The following is a 19753-nucleotide window of genomic DNA, read 5'->3' as shown; positions in this document are numbered from 1 at the left end:
AAAATACTTACTGCTCTCCATGGTCGAAATACAAAAGAATCATTCAGTCAATTATCCCACCACAAAATATATTCTCGTTCAGTTACACGCGCGATGCGATAACATTATACAAATACACAGACGTGTCGATCGGTTTATAACGTCCATCAGATAAATGATTTTCTTTCTTTTATGTTTACCAGTATAAAATTGCTGATCATTGTACGCGTATAACATTACACACGGTGTACCCACGTCAACTGATCAATGGTGTGGAACGATGGTTGTTTGCTTTTCATTCTACGAACGCGAATCAGGACGGTACGGAACGCTGCAAAGCGACATGCCTCAACGAGATGTGTATGTACGTTGTACGGCAGGTAAACATATCGGAAATTACAGAGTATTCGCGGATTTTGCAAATCTATAAAGCATCGCTTGAATTAAACAGCCTTCGAATATTCAGCTGGTAAATATTTCACGGTGTTCTTCTCTTCTCCACGTGTAGTTCGTTGAAAACAATCAATCAATTACGGCCAGGCATTTGTTCTGCTTGTCTTCCACTTCAGAAATGACAATGCAAATAAGTATGGTTTAAAAATATTATATTTTTATTAAATATTCTGTTAATACTAATGTCTAGGAGTAGAGAATCTGATGTATTGTAAAAAGCAGATAGAAAACATTCACCACAATCCATTTTAAACATCAATTGTACGGAGAAACTGCTACTACGAAATTTTATCTAAGAAAACGCTACTCTCACGTGATTTATATCTGAGCAACTTCGTACAGATATTATCCAGATCCGTGTACCCGCTTAGCCTATGCAATATTTTCCCGATCAGAACGTACACAATTGATATAATATACACACCCCAACACGTACGAATTTTGTCAAATTACGTCAATGAAAAATAATGGCTGCATCCGTTTATAACGGGATAAATAATTGTATCTTTTAAAAAAGCAGCTTGAATATATGAACTATTAATTTACAAATGTTGAACCACATGTGTTCCTGTCGAGCGATTAAAACTGTAAAATTATTGCATCAACACATCTTGTGCAAATTTGAACGATCAAGTGCATTACACTTCACATTTTTGACTATATTTCTTTACGCACACAAGTGCCTACAGCGAATGAGAGTCATATCTCAACCTAACGTGTTCGAAGCCGGATCTGTAAAAAAAGTGTGCGTCTTGTAGGCTGCCATCTCTGGTTCATCAAGACACTTTTTGGCATTTTCGATATCTCCTTTTATTTCAGCTATAAGATCCTCTGAAACATATGAATGAGGTAGCGCTGTTACGCATTCTAGAAATAGAATCCTTCTAAACTTTATGGGCAAGGTTGTTTAAGGATGAACCATTCGAGGAGAGCGAGGAATGTAAAAAAGGCGATTAGCTAACGAAACAAATCGAATGTATAGTGGAAATTAATAGTCCTCCAGTGATGATTTAGAAAATATTCAACACAACGATGAAAGGATCATCAGATTTTTTACTCTGATTGATAAAGTACAACAATGAAGTTAACCTGAAGGTGAAACAATTATACAGATTCTATTATTCGAGGTAAAACTTCAATACAATTTCCTGAAAAAACGTAGTCAGCGGGAAGTAAATGGAACATTGATATGGATCTTATCATTAGGATTGAAACTGTGGAATAATAACAATCCTCACCGATGGAAGTAAAGTCTGCTTCAGGCCTCAAAAACCCGAGTATCACGACCCTCAACTCCAATCCATACAAATCCCCAGGATATTTATGGATTATGTGCGTTTCCTGGCAAAAAACATCTGTTAAAATAGTCACTATTAGAATAACCAAGCTACAAGTTCCCTGAAAATTGTAGGTTTTGCGCACGATATATCTCCCAACGGTAATATCGCTCTTATTACGCTGATTACATCTAAACAAACTGTTTATTTTGTAATCAAAACTCCGTTAGGATTATTGTAAAACTAACCGATGAATTTCCACCCCCGAAATGTAGACAACTTGTTTTCCCTATAATTTTTCAGCTGACTTATGTTTACGATTCGTCCTTACTGTTTATACGAAATGCAAATATCAACAAACAAGAAAAGCCGAACTCGAATGAATAAAGAGCGACTCATTTTTTCATCTAAATACCCAGATAAACGATGTCAGCCAAGTATCTGCGAATGAAGAATCTAGTAAACTACAACGAAAAAAAATTACATTTCCAAAAACTGTTGATTATATCAGTCTTGAGATTTTTACAGGGTCAGAGATATGATTGACTATTTTTAGACTGATTCAAAAATTTTGAGAGGATTTCTGGAAGTCTCTCGAAATTTGCAAAGAAAATATAATATTTCGCTAAGTGAAAAAGAAATGACAATCAATGAGCAATTATTTCCACACTTCATCAGGTAAAGTCAAATGGCTGGATTATTTCAGCTTGTCCAAATATATAGTGACCTAGCCATTCCAGCGCGCAATGGTATTACATTATATATAAAAAAATTAGCTCAATTACAACTAAGTTTACATGCAGATATATTAACATACTGGCCATGAATCATGAGATTTGAACCAGCTGTTCTTTTCAGATTTTCTAGAACTGAAATTCAATTTGTCGCTCAACTCGTTTCATAATAATATATATTGCAATTTTATACTTTTACGTCCTATGTGCTTAGATAGCAAACCATACAAATTTACGATGGCCAAGCCATCCCAGAATAATTTAATGTATCTTCTCTTAAAATCTTTCCCGACCTCGAACAAAATTCTTCAATATTTCCTCAACTCGCTCATTCGCTCTAAAAGATTTCCTTCGTGTCTCTTAGTTTTGCAAATTTCCAGCTTGGACGAGAAGCCTGATTACTCGGCATATTCTTTTCAAACAACGAAGAGAAACATCATTCGTTTATATAACTTTACAGTGAAAATATTGTTGAAATATTGTGTAAATAAAAACAAGTGTCAAATGGTTAAATATTTTAGAGAAAGATAAATTTCATGTTACTCGGAGTGACTTTAGTGGAAAGCCAGAGTTTGCCGACGAACCTTAAAGATGTTCAAATCACCTGCCAGTGAATTTTGTTGAAAACTTAAATCAATATCTTACGAATTAGATGACGAACAACGTTTTGCAGATAAATAATGAACAGAGCTAAGGCGCAACTTAGGGCGGTTCAATATTGATAGACTGGGATCATGTATAAAACACATGTGTAAATTACATACCATCGACTTCTGAGTATTTTGGAAAAATGGGTTCCACCCTATGCTCATTACCATCTTATGTACATCCCCTCTGTCGACGGATGCCCATCCATAATAAATACCAGTACCGATCTCGGGGGGTAGATTCTGTACAACTTCGGTTGGGAAATTTGCTGTGAAATAAGATAGGTAAATCAGAAGTCGTGCCAGACATGGTGATTAATATCAGCTTCATCTGGTGTGCAACCATTTTTTTTCACATGCAACGGTTCAAATTCACGAAATGTGTATGTATATGCGTACGAATGCGTAAGGAATGCGTAAATACGAACCAGTCGGAATGCCCAGTTCCTTGGATCCGCGTCCAAACCCCTTGACTATCTTTCCGACGGAGAAATGTGGCAGGCCGGTGCTAGACATCTTAGTCCGACTGATGCGACTGCTTTCATCGTACAGTGAGAACGGTAGTTTTATGACTCTTTCCTCCAGTGCCTGACATTTATTATCATTATACGGACCAGCTATTGCGTGTCATTTCGTCACTCGCGCCACGAACATTTCGCGCGTCTTAGTCCGCCTAACGTAAATAAACGACAAACGTGAAACAATCGCGATGACGACTGCAAGGGCGTACATACATGCGTACGGAATCGATTGTCACATGGTTGGTCACGTGAGCGAAATGCCAAACAATAAAATGATATGCAATTGTAGTATTAAATCAAATACCTCTCGAATGCTCTTTGAAATGAGAGCGCAGAAGTACGCGCAGCATTCAACAAAGAGCCGATCTGTAAGCGATTAAGAAAATACATCGTCACGAATACACAATAGCATTATCAAACAATACTTATTGTGCTTAGCTACGTTTTCAGGTTACGCAAATATCTGACTTCAAGCCACTTCAAGCTCGGCGAACGCCGCGCAACACCGCGTTGACCCGGCAAACGCGGGCAAACCATTATAAAAAAAGCCCAAGGCTAGCTAGTATATAGAGATCAGTGGTTTGCGGTCTACTTTAGTCAACCGTTGACGAAAGAGTTTGAAGACGGTTAACCCTAGGCAAATTTTCGTGACCGGTAGTCAGCGGGTAAGTCGACTTGGGGCTATGAGAAGCCGTGCTAGCGATCCGATATCTTCTTTATCGGCGGGAGCCGTTTAACACGCAATTTCGTAAGCATCGAAAACACGCGGAATCAGAGGTGACGACATTAACGATACCAAACTGAACCGAAAAAGCAATCAGTCAAAGTTCCGCTGGATTCAAAATTTGAATTGGATCTGAACAATCTATCCAATAATTAATTATTTCGTCAATGTCTTTGACTGGCAGCTGCGGAATTTAGCTATAGATGAACAGCTGGTTCTTGATATGCCCCGAGATAATTTACCTTCGTGACATGTTTTTCATCGGATGAACACATGTTGGAACGGTTATAACGTTGACTGAGGATATATAGTCAACGGTTATAAGAAGCTAAATTCATAGCATTGCAGCTATTCAACAACTGAAGCGATAGAATTAATGTAGAGATTAATTACCTTGGATAACCGACAGCAATCTTTTTAAACAGTATCATGGCTACAGAAAGAAAATCCAATCGAGCTTTTTCCAGGCAGAGTTCAATTAGATGTGAGTTGGGTAACGTTTAAATTCGAATGATTTTGATTGTTCAATTACAACAAAATTTTTGCCGACTCTGACATGTAACTGTATGTTTGACGTATAGCCTACAGCAATCCGCCGCAACCCAATCGCAGGTCGTTGACGAAAGAACCAAACTTCGTTACAGATTTTCTGCAGTCATGCTCAAACGTCGGCGCTTACCCCCTTCCATACTTCCGTGTAATTCCCTATTAAATTATCTCATTGTTGGAATACTTGGTTCAAAGCATGACAATCATGTCTAATATCGCGGACTGCATGAGAACAAAATCCCAAAATCGCTTTACACAGAGTCAAATAATAACGAATAATTATTTTCGACAGATTACTGGAGGAAAACAAACTTTCGAAATCACTTTGGCAGAACCTATAGATGAGACAGAAGATGCTGGAAAAGTTTCATTGGAGCTGACAACGGTTAGGTATAATACGTGATTTTGTATAATATGATGATTATTACGCCGTAACTATAATTAACAATCCTCCGTGTCTCGAAGATTTTGCTTCTGTATCTCGAAAGGTTGCGTGTCTAGACACAGATTTTTTCCATGTCTCTAAGAAGCCGTCTTTCAAGTCACGAATACAGACATCTTTTTAATGTTCTTCGCAGGCAAAAACCTCAAATGGATGCAACCGTATTCAATTTATTATTCGATCATCAAGTACACTTGGACAATCCGGTAGATCTGCGCAGCAAATGTAATTTTCTGTTGAAATTCATCGTGTAATTTCATAGATTCATCAATTTTTTTCACAGATTGTCATGTTGACTTATTCATGCTGGAAGCGCTAAACAACAGCATAAAGAAATTTTCCACGTTGACGACTCTGAAGTAATTTTAAAAACGAAGACAATGAATTGACATCTTAACCACACAGTATTTATTGGTATATTAATTATGTTTAAACCTTACAGATTACAAAGATGTCTCATAGATGAATTTGGAATTGCAAAAATAGCACAAATTTTAGCCGAACCCGGTTCCACAATAAAAGATTTGAATTTGGACATGAACTCGAACACGAAACAAAACCATCACCTTCTTTGTGCCACAGGGACTAGGTAAGTTATGAATTGGTTTATCACGAATTAGTTGAGACCGCGAACTGATACACGCTGACTTGAGCTTTGAATAAAAATATTTGGAACCAGAAGTAGATGGTACAACGAAAAAAACAAGGTGAAAAAATTGAAGAAAAGTTGATTTTCAGGCTTCTTTATCTATCACTGAAAATGTGTGAAATAAACGACGACGGAGTGGCGAAAATAGCTTCAAATCTGTCTTACCACGATGAACCATGTACGTCCACATTAATCGTGCTCAACCTTGCAAATAATACTATTTCTCAAATAGGGGCGGAAAAGATTGGTAATATGTTGCGGACAAACAGGTAAGAATACCACTCTTTGTCTACTATGGTGTATTACTTGTCCTTGTAAATCTTTTCTCTTTTCATCATTTTCGATGTCGCTTCTGGTTATAGCCAATAGCCTTCCTTGTAAAATGTCGTCGTTTTGAATGTCTGACGGAAAACACCTGTCATTTTTTTGACAGGCAATCCGTACTGGATCAGTCTGTTGCCTGTTCTTAGGTTAAACATACACTTTTCCGGTTCTTGTATTTCTTAAATTCTAAAAGGACCATAATTCAAATCAGAAATATTTCACGCATGGCTTTTATCAATATATCGAATGCAGAGAAACAATATCAAAATACAGCGATCATTGATTTTGTTCACCTCTGCAGAACACGCTTTTGAATTGGAATTTCTATGTTTAACAGATCATTACAAAGTTTGACATTAACTGGAAACAAAATAAACGACGCAGGTGTGAAATGCATACTCGACCAATTGAGCCCGTACGACGTATAGTATAATCGATTCCTAAAATTACATGAGCATCTATAGATAGTGATAATGATTCACCGTACAATTCTAACAAAGATACATGATCTATAATTCAATTGAACGTATCAAGTGACCCAATTTCACAGGTTTACTCTGACGCATGCCGAGATAGTGGAGAAGCGACGTAGAAACATTAACCGATTGAAACTCTGCAAGGAAAAAGTAATTCCGTGCATAATTTGATTATGCAAATGCATTAATTGTGGTTCAACGATTCATCTAAATTGATGCGACTGTTGCAATTTTATTTCAGCATTAACTTCATCATGTTTTGTAACAGATGGATAATCTCTCCAATCAAACTTTACGAACTGGATCTACAGCCTCTGAAAGCAAAGAGCGGGGACGCGACAGCCGTATTTCAAAAAAACGAAGAGGTTTCGATTGATTTGATATTACGTAGTGTCAGGTGAATTGCTTTTACCTAATTGCGGATATTCGTAATTCTTCTGCGATTATTTTATATTTTAGCATCATCAGGTCAAGTAATTAGTAATTCAAGCGAATCTAGTGTGAACCGATCGACTCCAATCATCGTTCAAGTAACAATCTCATACACAGGTTTGTAATAAATCGTGAGACTTCTAATTGAAGCATTTTAATTTTTAGTCATTCGAGGAACGAGCAGAAGCTATGATTCCAGTTGATACCTATCCTTTGGTAAAAGACCTCATCCCAGTTGACGGAACCCTTATATGCCCTGGAAATTTTAGGCTTCAGCACTTGAACCTGAGCTGTAATTACACCTATACATACATTGTAACATTTCACGTTGATAATCGCGTATCAAAGTTGTTAAGTGCTAATGAGTATGAACGGTCAAGTAATTTAATCCTTTCAGGGCTGTGAATTGAATCAATTTCGAAGGAAGCATGATAGATTTTCTATGAAAACGTTTTATGTATATCGGAACCTTTTGAACATCGTATTTGATCTATTCGTCGATTCACTCTATTAATCTGACAACCTTGACTTTGATTAACATGCCATTACGGTAATTCCACAGTCAACCAAATCACTGAGAAGACACTACAGCGTATAATTGATTGCATTCAAAAGCAGCAATCTAAGTCGAACAGCGCCGACATTACGGAAGGGTTATGTCATGTAAACGTAGAAGTAAGTTATCTGTACTTGGCGCATGATAATGTCTGCACATACTTCTGAAGCACAATCAACTTGATCCTAATTACATGAAAATCAATTCTTACAGCATAATAATTTCGATGTATCTTGCGATCTCGCAAAACAGTTAAGCGCAACAATGGATCAACTTTGACAAAATTGAAATTCATAATTGCCACCGCAGTGGGTTGTCACAGCAGTTCGTTTTGGCGCAATTGTAGTTACATCATAGTCTTACATCTCTGTATTACATTCTATAAATAAAATGTATGATAAATGCATGATCGCGTCGATGCCCACCGATTAAGTTCCACCCAAAACTCAATATCATCTATGTGCAGTTTCGAATTTTGAAAGCGGTCGAAATCCCCAAGATGCACCGCGAGCCGTTCGATTCGTTCACGTGACAGCAATTGACATACGAAAGAATAAATATGGCGTCGGTGGCAAAAGGTGTGATGATCATGTGACAAGTAGTACGATTAATTACAAAGCTTCAAACAGTTTGTCAGGATTTTCCAAGACTAATTTATATTTCACATTTCATATACTTGCCCTCCCTATCACCCCGTGTCTTCCTCAGACGCTGGTGAAATTTGGAGCCGACTGTTTGACCATCGACCGTTCGTCCAGGGCGAGATCAACTTTTTCGTTCGGGAGTTTGAGGTGTGTTCGTTGTTTTACTTGGGGTTTTTCCTTGATAAGATTCTATTCTCAGGACGAGTCGTATTTTCACTGACTTATCGATTTTTCAAGGAAAAACGAGGGGACAGAGAAGTGGAGCGGCTGTTCAAAATCCTAGAGTACTCGACTGAGCTTGGACAGAGTCAATTTGACCGTACGGAACAGCTCGGCGATTGCCACTTGCCTAGCCTCAAAGCCAATTTGGATGTTGCGCTTAGCATGTGCCAACGAGTCCTTGAAAAAGAGGACAAAACAGACCACGTACGAACCAATTTTTTCTCAAGGATCCCCACAAGATCCGGAATGAGCATTCTATAACCAATCATCGCCATAGACAAACGAGATTTTCATTAATTGCTATTTGATTATTAGCTGAAGGAAACGCTTATATCTTTAAATTCCACTATATTGCTTGTAGGAAAATAAACTTCAAGTGAACCGAGAGGCCAGAAAAGCCCAGTGGCTAAAGTTCATCAATGACATGAGCGACAAGTGCGAGAAAGTGGACAAAACTTTTGAGGAAAAAGAAGAAGAGCTGAGAGAATTTTACACCGACTTGGAAGAAAAGTTGCACATTTCTCCTTAGTGTTTTTTTAATCAATCCTTCGTTCGTTTCTATTCCCTTGTATTCCTGCCTTCTGTAACACTCAGATATTGAACTGTGATAAAGAAAAGATAAACTTCATTCCAACCCAGATAAATATTTGAAAATCCTGTTATTGTTCTACACACACACACATATATATATATATATATATATATATATATATATATATATATATATATCTCTTTTCCCACTTCCAACCCCATTTTGCCCTGATTTCTAAAACAAGAAGTGACAATGCCTGTAGGACCGATTAAAAATCCTCTGATAACAATCAAACCTGGTGCTGCTTTGATAGAGTTTATAGTGAAAAAAGTAACTGATGTAGAAAAAGCACCAGATGGCATAACTACGCTAAAAAATTCAACTAAGAAACAGCGGCCAAATGTTGTGCTGAGACTAGATGATGTCAGATGGCTGAACAATTATCTGATAGAGTGGAGAAAAACATCTGACGAAAAGTTCTACATCCACGAATTTTTGGAAAATTCTGAAATCATTCTCCCAGCGCCAGAAGTGACCCCTAGAAATCCCGAGCTCGAGGCTAGAATTCAGAAATTGATACTTCAACAAAATAGTCGGGATTATCGAGCTATGACTAAGAACATTGACTCAGTGAGGAAAAATTTTCCTGAGGATACAATCGCCTACCAAAGTGAGGAAAACGTCTTAACTTTTCTTCTAGTTTTATCTGAATATCTCTCATTTCAGTGTGGACTATTTTTTCAATGCTTATTCACTGGTACATTTTGTTTCAGTGAAAGAAATGAATAGGCATCTCATCGCTGTTGCCCAGTTCATCTTTTCCGTACTTGCTGGATTTATGTTTGGCTTTATTGGCATAGAATTAATTATTGGTAATTTGGATTTTGGATTTAGATTGTTACTGGGTATAATTTTTGCTCTGATCATTGCACTAGCCGAGATATATTTCTTGGCTAAAAAACTTAATGAAGAAGACTACATCATCACAATGGATGCTCTACCAACAAAAAAACTTCATCAAGAATAATATTAGAAATTGTAGAAACTTTTGTTCCTTTTAGCGATTTACAGTGTTACCCATATGGTTTAAACACCTTAATTCTCTTATTTTTTTTTTATCCGTTCACATTTATTTACCTAAGTTGATGGATAATAATTAATAATACGAGGTAGGATAATAAAAGTGACATAATTTATTACTTTTTCCTTCATTGAAGTTTAACCTAATGTGTTTTTATTATTCCTTACGATAAGATGTTCGTAATGTAGTTCTGCCATAACAGTGCAGTAACAACTTAATAATACATTCCAAATAATCCAACGATACAACTTGTGCAATTATTGAATAAAGATAAATAGCTAGTTTTGTAAAAATTTTTAACACCAAGCCAACGTGTTAAGAGAACAACATTTTCGGTATTGTATACGTAACTATTTAATAATTAAAAATAAGTTATACAATAATTTAAATTCAAGCAAACAATATGGTTTAAGTAGATACAGACTGTTTGGAAAATTATTTGAGCTAAATAGCTCAATAGAATAGAAATCTGCACGGGAATATTTGACTTGAAGAAAATTCAATGTGCCCTGAATCTAACTGTGATAATCCTAGTTGTAAACCATATCCTTTCCTTTGTGCATTATATATATTTAGGGAAAATTTCATTTCTCTGCGTAAATATAGTTGAATTTCCGCTGTCTCAGATTCTGCTCCAGATAATCGTGACTAAACCTAACTTAATGATTATTCAATCTTAGAGCTAACTTTTTAAAATTCTAACCCTCATTTGAATCTTCCTCACTGTTGCTCAATTGATTTTGTCCATTCTCCTTTTTGCTGGCATCTTTATTAACGGACTCGTCGCTCGAACTACTGGAAACATTGGCATCCCCGTTACCATTTCTTTTCTTATCTCCGTCGTCGTGTGAAGAAGTACTATCCGATTCACTGTCACTGTCAGAGTCAGATGAACTTTCTGATGAGCTGCTGTCAGATGACACTGGATTTTTTTTAGCCATCATCTCCTTGAATTCCCTCACTGTAATTTTCCGTGGTACTATTTCCCGAAGGAATTCGAGTGTTTCGCTTGTTTGTACAACCTCAGCCAAGTTCTTGTAGTCCAAACTACCGCTCTTGTTTCCTTGACGGTGGGCCTCAACCGTCAAATGGTGAATAAATAGTTCCTGTAAATAAAAGGAAAAACAATAATTTTATATAAGTATTTCGGAGTTCTCACCCATTTGAAATTCCCGCGGTATTAAAGAAAAAAAGGCATCTGCCGGTTGCCTAGCTACTTGGCGCGGTACTTGAGAGTTGTTGGCTTCGTTAATCGAATAGAGCATATTGTCGTACCGTTGCTTTGGCAACAAGGAATAAACAGTCCTGTCCGACGGTCTCAACGTATGGAGAACTTTTCATTATTGTTTTCACTCGGGATAGGGGTAAATGCAGATCTTTCGGCTTGTGCGGTGAGGCTTGGGACGCCATTGCTTCAAATTCACTTCGGCAGTCAGCTGCTAGTGACGTAACGCCCGACTAGAGTGTGTGCATGTACGTGGTTATAATTCTAGATACCACAGTTGATTGCAGAATGTCGACGATTCACGAATATCGGAGAAATTCTCTAGAAAAACTTCCAAAAATCAAATATACTATCACTTCACACAACATCAGCGAAGTAAATAAAACAATTTTGTTCAAAATTGACGCAACTCTGTAGCCTACTTCAAATCTCTGCCAGGAATGACGCCGCGATCAAATTGACTTTGTCACCACCTGGCGTGTGAAAAAACTACTTTTTCAATGGTAGATCAAGTTGTTTGATAATTAATACCAGTTATTACTGTCGGAAAGTGGCGTTATTTGTTAGGTAATACTTCTTACAATTCGATGCAAGATTTTCAACTCACACTCCATCCGCGTCTCATATCTGAAGGCTGAAATTCTTGTCTGATACAGTGTCAGGCGAATTGCCTTCAGACTTTAAACGGCTGGCGACGCGTGCATGTATTACCAACATTGCCACAATCAACTGTCAATGACCGTCAATAGAATCAGCTGTTCGAGAGTCTCGTTAACGCGCTCGTTAAATAATTGAATGAATCGGACAGGAATTATCTTAACAAAAAGACAAAACGAAAGATAGATGTCAGATTCAATATGGCGACAAGTTTTCGATCTGACAGAAGAAAAATTGCACACCACGGATGCATACAAAGCGCCTTGTTGGTTGGAGTTTAAAAATGATTCAGTTCAAAGAATAATGTGAGATAGCATCGCACGCCTCGAGCATCTTTCCGCTCGACTAAGTAAACTACGTTACAGAGGATCCAACGTTCGATATACTGTTAACCTAGCACCATTTCGCCGTTGTTGTCCTTCGCCGTCAACATCAGACAAGGTGAGATATTCATAGTTAAGATTGGGAAAACAAAGGCTTGTTTTTTTCCGCATGTGATTTGTTTCCCGATACAACGATAAAGCGAAACCACTCCGTCTTCCACTTCCTGCAGCCTTTGCAGCCACCCAATTCCATTACTATGTACCGGGCGCGGCTCTTTCCACGGGAATTGTGAATTTACAAATTCGAAATTGGAGGTTATGTTTTTTTTGAAACGTCACTCAAAATATCGTAAACACTACGCGCTGTTTAAAATGTTTGGTTAAAAAATTATCCTTTCATAAAATCCGTAATCTTACTGGAAACACATCGTCTCAGCTTCTTCGCTAAACTGTGGAGACCGTTTCTCTCTTATGGGTAAGAATAAAGCCTATGATGATCGATGACGAACGGAGAATTAGAGCAGCTGCCGAGGCGCTGTTGAACAGATCACTACAATCCCAAAGAAGCTCTTTCACCCAGCACAGCATCAACCGAGCATCCGATGTAGTGCTTAGTGAAGATCTCATCGCAGGGACCAGACACCAGGGAAGAATGTCCAATGTCAGGAGGTTCTTTTGCCTATTCATCACGTTTGACGTATTATTCACTTGCCTCATGTGGCTCATTTGCACAATGGTAAGTTTCAAGAAACTCTGATCGCATGATCGAGCGAACAGACTGTCAAAATTACTTGTCTAATCTAATCAATTCTCAGAAACTTACCTATTAATACTCGAATGTTTTTCATTTATTCCAGTTTAGTGGAGACAACATAAAAAACGCATTTGTGAATCAAGTTATTCACTACAACATCAAGACTTCCCTATTTGATCTAGTGGTAGGTATTTGACATGATTTTGCTGTACTATTTTTAGAGAATATACCTGTAACTAGGTCTAGTTCTGCATGTTCATTTATTTTTTAAAATGATGGAGCTACATATGTGATAATTTGTTCTCTTTCTTTGTTTTTTCTTTTACAGATGGCTGCTGTCTCTAGGTTCACTGTCTTGCTTCTATTTTATGGACTTTTGTACATTAACCATTGGATAATCATAGCTGTAAGTGATTTGATTCAATATGATATACGGTATGCCAAAGATTAATGTTACATATGTTTAAATAAAAACGAAAATAAAGAAGTCATTGAAGAACTGATGTATCTAGAATAAATTTTTCAATGGTAGATCATTGCAGCAGTTGGCTCGATTTCTATTTCCTTGTTTAGTGCAATTTAGCAAATGTCACTAGTTCTAAAGTTGTTCACCTTAAACCACAAATTAGTAAAATAAAAAGTACGAATTAATTTTTTTATCTGATCGCACTCCAGGACGCTGATCTGCTGTCATCATAGAATTTCTCAATTATTATATTTATATAAAAAAAAAAACATCACTACCTCAATCATATTCTCTTTTACAATATACGTTTATATATGTATTCGAACTTAAAATTGGATGTGAGAAATACTACACTACTTATTTTCCCTGTAGCTGTCAACCGCAACAACGTGCGCTTTTCTCATCGCCAAAGTATTTTTTTTTGACGTAAGTGAAATTAATGTTTCAATTTAGAAATAATAAAAGTATGATGTATAGTGCTAGATTCCTTGCCAATCTAAATTTTTTTTTTGTTCAATCTCAAGACTTGCTGGTAACTAAATTAAAATGTAAAATAATTCCTTTAAGAATTCGATGTATATCGTTATTTATTGTTGATGATATTTAGTGTTGGCAATTATTTTAGTGGTCTGCGAGTAACCTGTCCGTATTTGTGGTGCTGCTCATTCTCTCATCATTTGTGCTGGCATGGAGCGAAGCTTGGTTCTTCGACTTTCGGGTAATCCCTCAAGAAACGCAGGCTAGAGATTGGCTTATAGGTGAGTTACAAATTCTCGAATTCTTTTACTTTCCAAAAGTTATTGCATTGGACAAAAGTGACTGTACAATTAATTAACGAGCTCTTGGTCCATGCGATATAAACCTTGTAAGTGCCCTTTTCAACCTGATAGTACAAAGAACCGTAATTTCCAAAAAAAAATATTTTCAACCAGGTTCTGCAGGATCAGAAAGAGCACCGCTTCTGCAACAATTTTTGTCTGGCCCACTTTCTCACTACACAGAAAGCGTTGGTAATTTTTATTCTCCAATGGAGACGCCAGAGCATTCAGATGACGATGAAGATGGGAGAGGCACATTAGCTGCAGGGAGAACAATATCGTCAGACCATTTCATCCGACCAATACTGCCCAAGTTAACCCCGGAAAAGGTTGGTAGAACTTCAGTATATCAATGTTACACTATTTTATCAATTGGTCCTTGTTCTGGTGTTGAGATAACTCACATCGAAAAATTTGTGCAAAGCAAGCCTATAGAGAATATCAGTAATCGTAATAACAAATCACACATAACACCAGAGTCTCTTAATCTGGATCTGCTCCAGCCGGGACAATTTGTCTGCAAAAGTAGGCATTGTCGTCATATCCCTCCCCACTTCTTCATTTACTTATTGGTCCACGACGCGTCTGGGGGTTCTGACTAATGCCATGGTGGTAACAGGGCCTTGCGAGTATTTGGAGTAGCTTAGAAGTTTCACTTGCATTATTGCTGAGTACGGTGAACAAGTGAAAGCATATAGCCTATCAGACATACTTATTTTTTGTGTTAAGAACTTGTTTTCCGATCTAAAATATTTTTGTAACTTAATACGAAAATTCTAGAAAAAGCTTGCGTGTGTACAATCAATGCATATGTGTGCAAAAAAAGTTCAGAGTAAAGATTAGTGAATGACTATTGATTACAAAAAAGGAGCCAATTATATAGGTTTTTTGTTTATTGAGATTGAAGTATAACACTGGTCAACCAAAAAAATTTATTTTTTGAGTTTATATTTAAATACATGAATTTTGATTCTATACATTGAATAATAACCAAAATCTTGATTTATTGTTTATAAAGTTTGCTTTTGTTTTTTTTTTACGTTGATTATAATATGGGTGCCTATTCAGAAGAGAAAGGAGAACGTTTTCACTAAAATGCGATGGACTTTGCACTTTGATACTTATCAGGGGCAGTATAATAAGAGCAGGATAGAGGATTACGTTTAGGGTTTGTTACGAAAAATTTCACATAAACATAAAAAAAGTACAATCGTACATCGTTATTTACAATAAATGTTTTAGCAAATAGGTAACTTTTCTTAAAATCCGAAATATTGTACTGGTTTCTACAAAAGCAAACTTTGTCTAATAAAACAATTTTTTCGTTTATTAGTTAAATAGGAGTTTAAAAAATGAATCTCTAAGATTAGCTATATTCCAGTGATCACGACATATTTGTATTGAAAATATTTCTTGTCAGTTCGCTTTGAAGCCAGCTCAAATCCGTGGATTCTGAAAATATAATTTTTTCTTTTTAGTTATCATTTTAAAGAATCTCATTAACGATCGTCACATGACCTTGGTTCAGTGTAACTGATGACAGTATATGTGCATGTGAAACAGGTGCTACAAAGCAACGTGAAAAAATATTAAAGTGTAATTGACAGTGTATTATATTGAGAGTTAGTCCGTTACAAGCGTATCTACAGTTTTGATCATCGTCAAGCTGTTACCAACAGTTGTCCTCGCTACATACAGCATGAAGCTTCTGAAAGGCTTCTTCTTTGGTGATCGAAATCATAAAATGTTGGAACATAGCGATCACAAAAAAGAAAAGTACAAGGATAAGGATGACATAGATAATGCCAGCCATAATAAAGTAAGTTAGGAAGGATGAATTCTAAGAAGATGTATGGTTGATGTCATCTTGTCAGCATTTTTCTTTCTTGTGTTTTGATCATGAAAGGCAGGGCAAAAAAATTGATTACATTACTTTTACTTGCGGTGTTACACTTCTACCGTTAATACAGAGGATAATAATTTTGCCTTGCAAGTATTTCTTGAAATTCTTTACAAACCATTCACTCGTTTAAGTTTGAACAATGGAGCAAAGACTGATTCATAGACAGCTGTGATCTCTGCTCCATTTAATCGCTTTTGTTGTGCACCTTAGGTATCTGTTGAATTACTCCTTTTAGGGGCATGACATTTTGTTAGTCATCATCTGTTGGCAAATGTAGAAATTGATATTCACGTATTATGTATTACAATTACTAGGAAGGCACAAAAACACTTTGTTCAATATCTCAATTACCCTGCTATTTCAGCGTTGTTTATTCTTATCAAGTGCATCATAAATGACTGTCAAAATGATCCCTGACCAGTAGTATGAAAGGAGATTCAAAAGCATTGAAATTTTTTATTTTTCTTTTCTCAAAAGTGGTATTTAGTTATACAAAATTTCCAAATGTAAATCTTGCATGGGAGTTACATTGCGGTTGAATGGACGAACAATGCATAATAAAAATGATGTCGCAGTTAGTCTAAACAAGATTTAGTACATTTTTTCAATACCAAATTAGTTACGTTTTCTTCATACTGCTTATTTTCTTACGTTAAGATTGAAGAATACCAAAAAATTGGAGCGGAGATAATAGATCGTTCATGGGAACTACTTAGCAGTCCTGATTGGGTTATAGAACAAGAAACTGCTGACGGGGACACAATATCGTCGATGCATCTTCCCAAACCTGATGGAAAAATAATGAAGATCACCGTAAGTTCTTCTTCCAACATTTAAGAATATGGGAATTTTATAATTCACACTAAAGTTCTTTTTCCAACTTTTAGGGAATAATTGACATCTCGGCGCATGAGCTGCTGCAAGAATTATTCGAAAATATTGAAAACACTCCAAAGTGGAATAAGCACTTGGCAGAGTCAAAAAAGATCCAAGTGAGTTGGTTGGTTTTCTTCCCTAAGCTCTCATGTACATCAATTTTCATTCTACTGTTGCTCTCTTGTTTAAGTAAATTCGAAGAAAAGCTTTCAATCTTTATTTATCAAACAGATGATAGACGAGCAGACCGACATAATATATCAGGTGACAATGCCGCATGGCGGCGGAATCGTGGGAGCGAGAGATTTTGTAGTTTTAAGATGTTATGGAGAACGAAATTCGTGTCTTATTAGTGCCGGGGTTTCTATACCATTTCCTCACATTCCACCCCGTAAGAATTTCACGCGGTGAGTATATGTACCACATTGTGTTAAGCAAAAATCTGATATCACATAATTTTTTATTTCAAATGTAACTGAAATTGTTTAATCAGGGGCGAGAATGGTGTTGGGTGCTGGGCAATGGAGCCTTTGGAGGGTGAGGAAAACTTGCGTTGCAAATTCACGTGGTTGTTGAACACAAACTTGAAAGGGTGGCTGCCAAAACGAGTAATTGATGCCTCTCTTTCCACTGTCATCGTAGATTTTATGCAGTTTTTACGTGAGCACGTGCGCCAGATGAAAGACTGAAGATTATCATATGGGTTATGAAGCTAATGATAAATCGATTCCTTTGAATAGCTAATATTCATCGCGATCTATTTATCGCCCTCATTTTGATTCGTTATTATGCATGAACTCTGTATGTATGACAAGTCTATGCGGTACATATCATGGGGTATAAATTGACCTTCGGTGAAAAAAAAGGAAAGGCCAACAGAGAAACAGCTTGATACCATGACGTGGGTGTTTGACGTTTCATAGTTATTAATTTTTGTTTACTTTTTTCTAATCATTTGCAGATTACTGATTTTATATTCAAAATATAAGGAAATACGTCATACCTATACCTATAGTTTACCATTATGATAATACAACGTCTTAAAGAGTTTTTAGGCAGGTAAAGTATTTTTAGTTGTATAGTCTCAAAATGGTTTCAATACAGTAAAAAAGCATAATGGGTTATATATTTGTAGTATTTTATAATTACTCGTGTACACATTATCGTTTATCTTTCAAATTTCAATGCAAGCTAGGTATTTTCGAACTTAATCTTCAAAGTTTACTTTAGGCCAGGCTCTGATACCTATATATTGATCACAACATCTGTCACACTGATCAATTTCTAATATTTCCACTTGAAATTTCATACTGGTCAAACGATCGCCTATAATTCAGAAGAGAACCAACGTTATAATAGTGAAAAAAGAATGACCGAAACTTTACTTGTCTAACACTCCTTCACACTTTGCGGCGTGATTTTTTCGTACAAATCCTGCAATATCAGTCAATTGGCGAAAAATATCGGCAAATTGTGCCATGAGAAATGGCATTTCTTTTGATTTTGTATCATCACTAGGTACAGAATAATTTTTAAACTTAATCTGTTTAGGAAGACATTGACTCATAGACATAATAATGATAAAAATTTGTAAGGTTGTGAATATTTGCTATATTAACATCTTAAAAGTGAGATCAAGACATGTCTGAACAGTGATTATATATTAATTCAGCAATCAAAGGGTTAAAAGAGTCTGATGTACGTATAATAATTGTTGATGAATTCATACTGCGGACGTATTGCTGTACAATAACTGCATTCCAAGGTAACTGCTTGACCTGTACCTTCATAGTATCTGGCTGAGAAAAAGACAAATTGCATAAACGTGGAAATGAAATTAAAAAACATTTGTTAGAAAATTTTCGTGGCGTTCTCACAAGCGCAGATATGACATTTTCTATCTGAGACATATTTTATTTTATGATTTTCTTTAAAGCATACCTAAAACACATTCATACATCGGCTAGCTGCGTACTAGTGAATCTGGTTATTTACTTTCACAGCAACAGCTGAAATGCCAGCTTCCATTAACGCACCAGCTTCTCTGATTCCAGAACTAACTAAACATATAGTTAAATGGATGAATAAATTATCATCTACGCATAATATTTGCAGCTTCTTAAACGACCAAAATATTTTCTTTAGTCACTTTAGCATTCATTTGTATTTTCATGTTCGATCAAGCGCTTTTATGTCTGATTCTCACTTCTCTTTGATCTATGAATCTTTGCAACGTTTTCAACAAACAAACGGTCTTTTGAATCTTTTAGTTCTTCTCTTCGACATTCGTCAGGTATTGGCTAGTTTTCAGTATCACTTTTAGCAATATAAACCATGCAGCTGCAAGCATGAACCGTAATTTACTTTTCATACTACCTTATTATAATTATTATTGCGATCACTATTGTAAAATCACAATTGCATTTACACCGAGTCAAGTCAATGAAGAATCTACTGATATAAAAAAAATATATAAAAAATAATATTGT

General features: G+C 36.3%; 6 protein-coding genes across 11 annotated transcripts; 4 read left to right on the top strand and 2 right to left on the bottom strand.

Annotated features, from left to right (window-relative positions):
* Positions 1 to 867: 867 nt before the first annotated feature.
* LOC124174699 (putative riboflavin kinase) lies at positions 868 to 4117 on the bottom strand. 4 transcript variants are annotated; one of them, XM_046554092.1, is made up of 6 exons: positions 4054 to 4117; positions 3916 to 3977; positions 3519 to 3763; positions 3208 to 3359; positions 1671 to 1773; positions 868 to 1263 (listed from the first exon to the last, which is right to left on the bottom strand). In XM_046554092.1, the coding sequence occupies exons 3-6, from the start codon at positions 3604 to 3606 to the stop codon at positions 1139 to 1141; spliced, it is 468 nt and encodes a 155-aa protein (XP_046410048.1). In that variant the 5' UTR covers positions 3607 to 3763; positions 3916 to 3977; positions 4054 to 4117; the 3' UTR covers positions 868 to 1138. The 4 variants fall into 4 exon arrangements, with proteins under 4 accessions (XP_046410048.1, XP_046410049.1, XP_046410046.1 ...); XM_046554093.1 differs by having other exon boundaries at positions 3519 to 3628; positions 4054 to 4069; XM_046554090.1 differs by having other exon boundaries at positions 3519 to 3628; positions 3916 to 4114.
* Positions 3932 to 8145, top strand: LOC124174697. Its single transcript, XM_046554088.1, has 10 exons — positions 3932 to 3979; positions 5177 to 5274; positions 5463 to 5551; positions 5610 to 5685; positions 5769 to 5915; positions 6065 to 6244; positions 7044 to 7172; positions 7373 to 7522; positions 7770 to 7882; positions 7977 to 8145. Exons 1-8 carry the CDS (start codon positions 3935 to 3937, stop codon positions 7398 to 7400), a joined length of 792 nt encoding a protein of 263 aa, XP_046410044.1. The 5' UTR covers positions 3932 to 3934; the 3' UTR covers positions 7401 to 7522; positions 7770 to 7882; positions 7977 to 8145.
* Positions 8146 to 8251: 106 nt separating this feature from the next.
* Positions 8252 to 9257, top strand: LOC124174702 (biogenesis of lysosome-related organelles complex 1 subunit 5). The gene is made up of 4 exons (XM_046554095.1): positions 8252 to 8341; positions 8472 to 8554; positions 8645 to 8833; positions 8991 to 9257. The coding sequence occupies exons 1-4, from the start codon at positions 8323 to 8325 to the stop codon at positions 9156 to 9158; spliced, it is 459 nt and encodes a 152-aa protein (XP_046410051.1). The 5' UTR covers positions 8252 to 8322; the 3' UTR covers positions 9159 to 9257.
* Positions 9258 to 9413: 156 nt separating this feature from the next.
* On the top strand, positions 9414 to 10487 carry LOC124174698 (transmembrane protein 199). Its single transcript, XM_046554089.1, has 2 exons — positions 9414 to 9831; positions 9935 to 10487. Exons 1-2 carry the CDS (start codon positions 9414 to 9416, stop codon positions 10186 to 10188), a joined length of 672 nt encoding a protein of 223 aa, XP_046410045.1. The 3' UTR covers positions 10189 to 10487.
* Positions 10358 to 11677, bottom strand: LOC124174701 (chromatin accessibility complex protein 1). The gene is made up of 2 exons (XM_046554094.1): positions 11518 to 11677; positions 10358 to 11348 (listed from the first exon to the last, which is right to left on the bottom strand). The coding sequence occupies exons 1-2, from the start codon at positions 11650 to 11652 to the stop codon at positions 10941 to 10943; spliced, it is 543 nt and encodes a 180-aa protein (XP_046410050.1). The 5' UTR covers positions 11653 to 11677; the 3' UTR covers positions 10358 to 10940.
* Positions 11678 to 12427: 750 nt separating this feature from the next.
* On the top strand, positions 12428 to 19146 carry LOC124174696 (steroidogenic acute regulatory protein-like). 3 transcript variants are annotated; one of them, XM_046554086.1, is made up of 11 exons: positions 12428 to 12565; positions 12928 to 13183; positions 13305 to 13385; positions 13530 to 13607; positions 14040 to 14093; positions 14293 to 14425; positions 14600 to 14814; positions 17046 to 17201; positions 17276 to 17380; positions 17496 to 17671; positions 17758 to 19146. In XM_046554086.1, exons 2-11 carry the CDS (start codon positions 12938 to 12940, stop codon positions 17951 to 17953), a joined length of 1440 nt encoding a protein of 479 aa, XP_046410042.1. In that variant the 5' UTR covers positions 12428 to 12565; positions 12928 to 12937; the 3' UTR covers positions 17954 to 19146. The 3 variants fall into 3 exon arrangements, with proteins under 3 accessions (XP_046410042.1, XP_046410041.1, XP_046410043.1); XM_046554085.1 differs by having other exon boundaries at positions 12884 to 13183; XM_046554087.1 differs by having other exon boundaries at positions 12884 to 13183; positions 13530 to 13610; positions 14043 to 14093.
* The last annotated feature ends 607 nt before the right edge of the window (positions 19147 to 19753 follow it).

This window comes from Neodiprion fabricii, chromosome 2 (genome assembly GCF_021155785.1).
Source record: "Neodiprion fabricii isolate iyNeoFabr1 chromosome 2, iyNeoFabr1.1, whole genome shotgun sequence".
Lineage (NCBI taxonomy): Eukaryota > Metazoa > Arthropoda > Insecta > Hymenoptera > Diprionidae > Neodiprion > Neodiprion fabricii.
Note: the sequence above shows the minus strand (reverse complement) of the source record. Positions and strands in the feature narration are given on the sequence as shown.

Excerpts from the sequence above, each read along its gene's own strand:
- LOC124174697 (XM_046554088.1), top strand. The coding sequence starts at position 3,935 with ATGAGAGCGCAGAAGTACGCGCAGCATTCAACAAAGAGCCGATCT. Across the intron at positions 5,686-5,768 it reads TCCACGTTGACGACTCTGAA|ATTACAAAGATGTCTCATAG; the intron begins GTAATTTTAAAA and ends TAAACCTTACAG. Across the intron at positions 7,173-7,372 it reads TTGATATTACGTAGTGTCAG|TCATTCGAGGAACGAGCAGA; the intron begins GTGAATTGCTTT and ends TTTAATTTTTAG.
- LOC124174699 (XM_046554090.1), bottom strand. The coding sequence starts at position 4,001 with ATGTATTTTCTTAATCGCTTACAGATCGGCTCTTTGTTGAATGCTGCG. Across the intron at positions 3,629-3,915 it reads TTTCAAAGAGCATTCGAGAG|CAGTCGCATCAGTCGGACTA; the intron begins GTATTTGATTTA and ends GTACGATGAAAG. Across the intron at positions 1,264-1,670 it reads AGCAGACTTTACTTCCATCG|AGGATCTTATAGCTGAAATA; the intron begins GTGAGGATTGTT and ends CATATGTTTCAG.
- LOC124174702 (XM_046554095.1), top strand. Across the intron at positions 8,555-8,644 it reads TTTTCGTTCGGGAGTTTGAG|GAAAAACGAGGGGACAGAGA; the intron begins GTGTGTTCGTTG and ends CGATTTTTCAAG. Across the intron at positions 8,834-8,990 it reads AAGAGGACAAAACAGACCAC|GAAAATAAACTTCAAGTGAA; the intron begins GTACGAACCAAT and ends TATTGCTTGTAG.
- LOC124174698 (XM_046554089.1), top strand. The coding sequence starts at position 9,414 with ATGCCTGTAGGACCGATTAAAAATCCTCTGATAACAATCAAACCTGGT. Across the intron at positions 9,832-9,934 it reads GGATACAATCGCCTACCAAA|TGAAAGAAATGAATAGGCAT; the intron begins GTGAGGAAAACG and ends ATTTTGTTTCAG.
- LOC124174701 (XM_046554094.1), bottom strand. The coding sequence starts at position 11,652 with ATGGCGTCCCAAGCCTCACCGCACAAGCCGAAAGATCTGCATTTACCC. Across the intron at positions 11,349-11,517 it reads TCCTTGTTGCCAAAGCAACG|GAACTATTTATTCACCATTT; the intron begins GTACGACAATAT and ends TTTTATTTACAG.
- LOC124174696 (XM_046554086.1), top strand. The coding sequence starts at position 12,938 with ATGATGATCGATGACGAACGGAGAATTAGAGCAGCTGCCGAGGCGCTG. Across the intron at positions 13,184-13,304 it reads TGTGGCTCATTTGCACAATG|TTTAGTGGAGACAACATAAA; the intron begins GTAAGTTTCAAG and ends CATTTATTCCAG. Across the intron at positions 14,815-17,045 it reads CCAAGTTAACCCCGGAAAAG|ATTGAAGAATACCAAAAAAT; the intron begins GTTGGTAGAACT and ends TCTTACGTTAAG.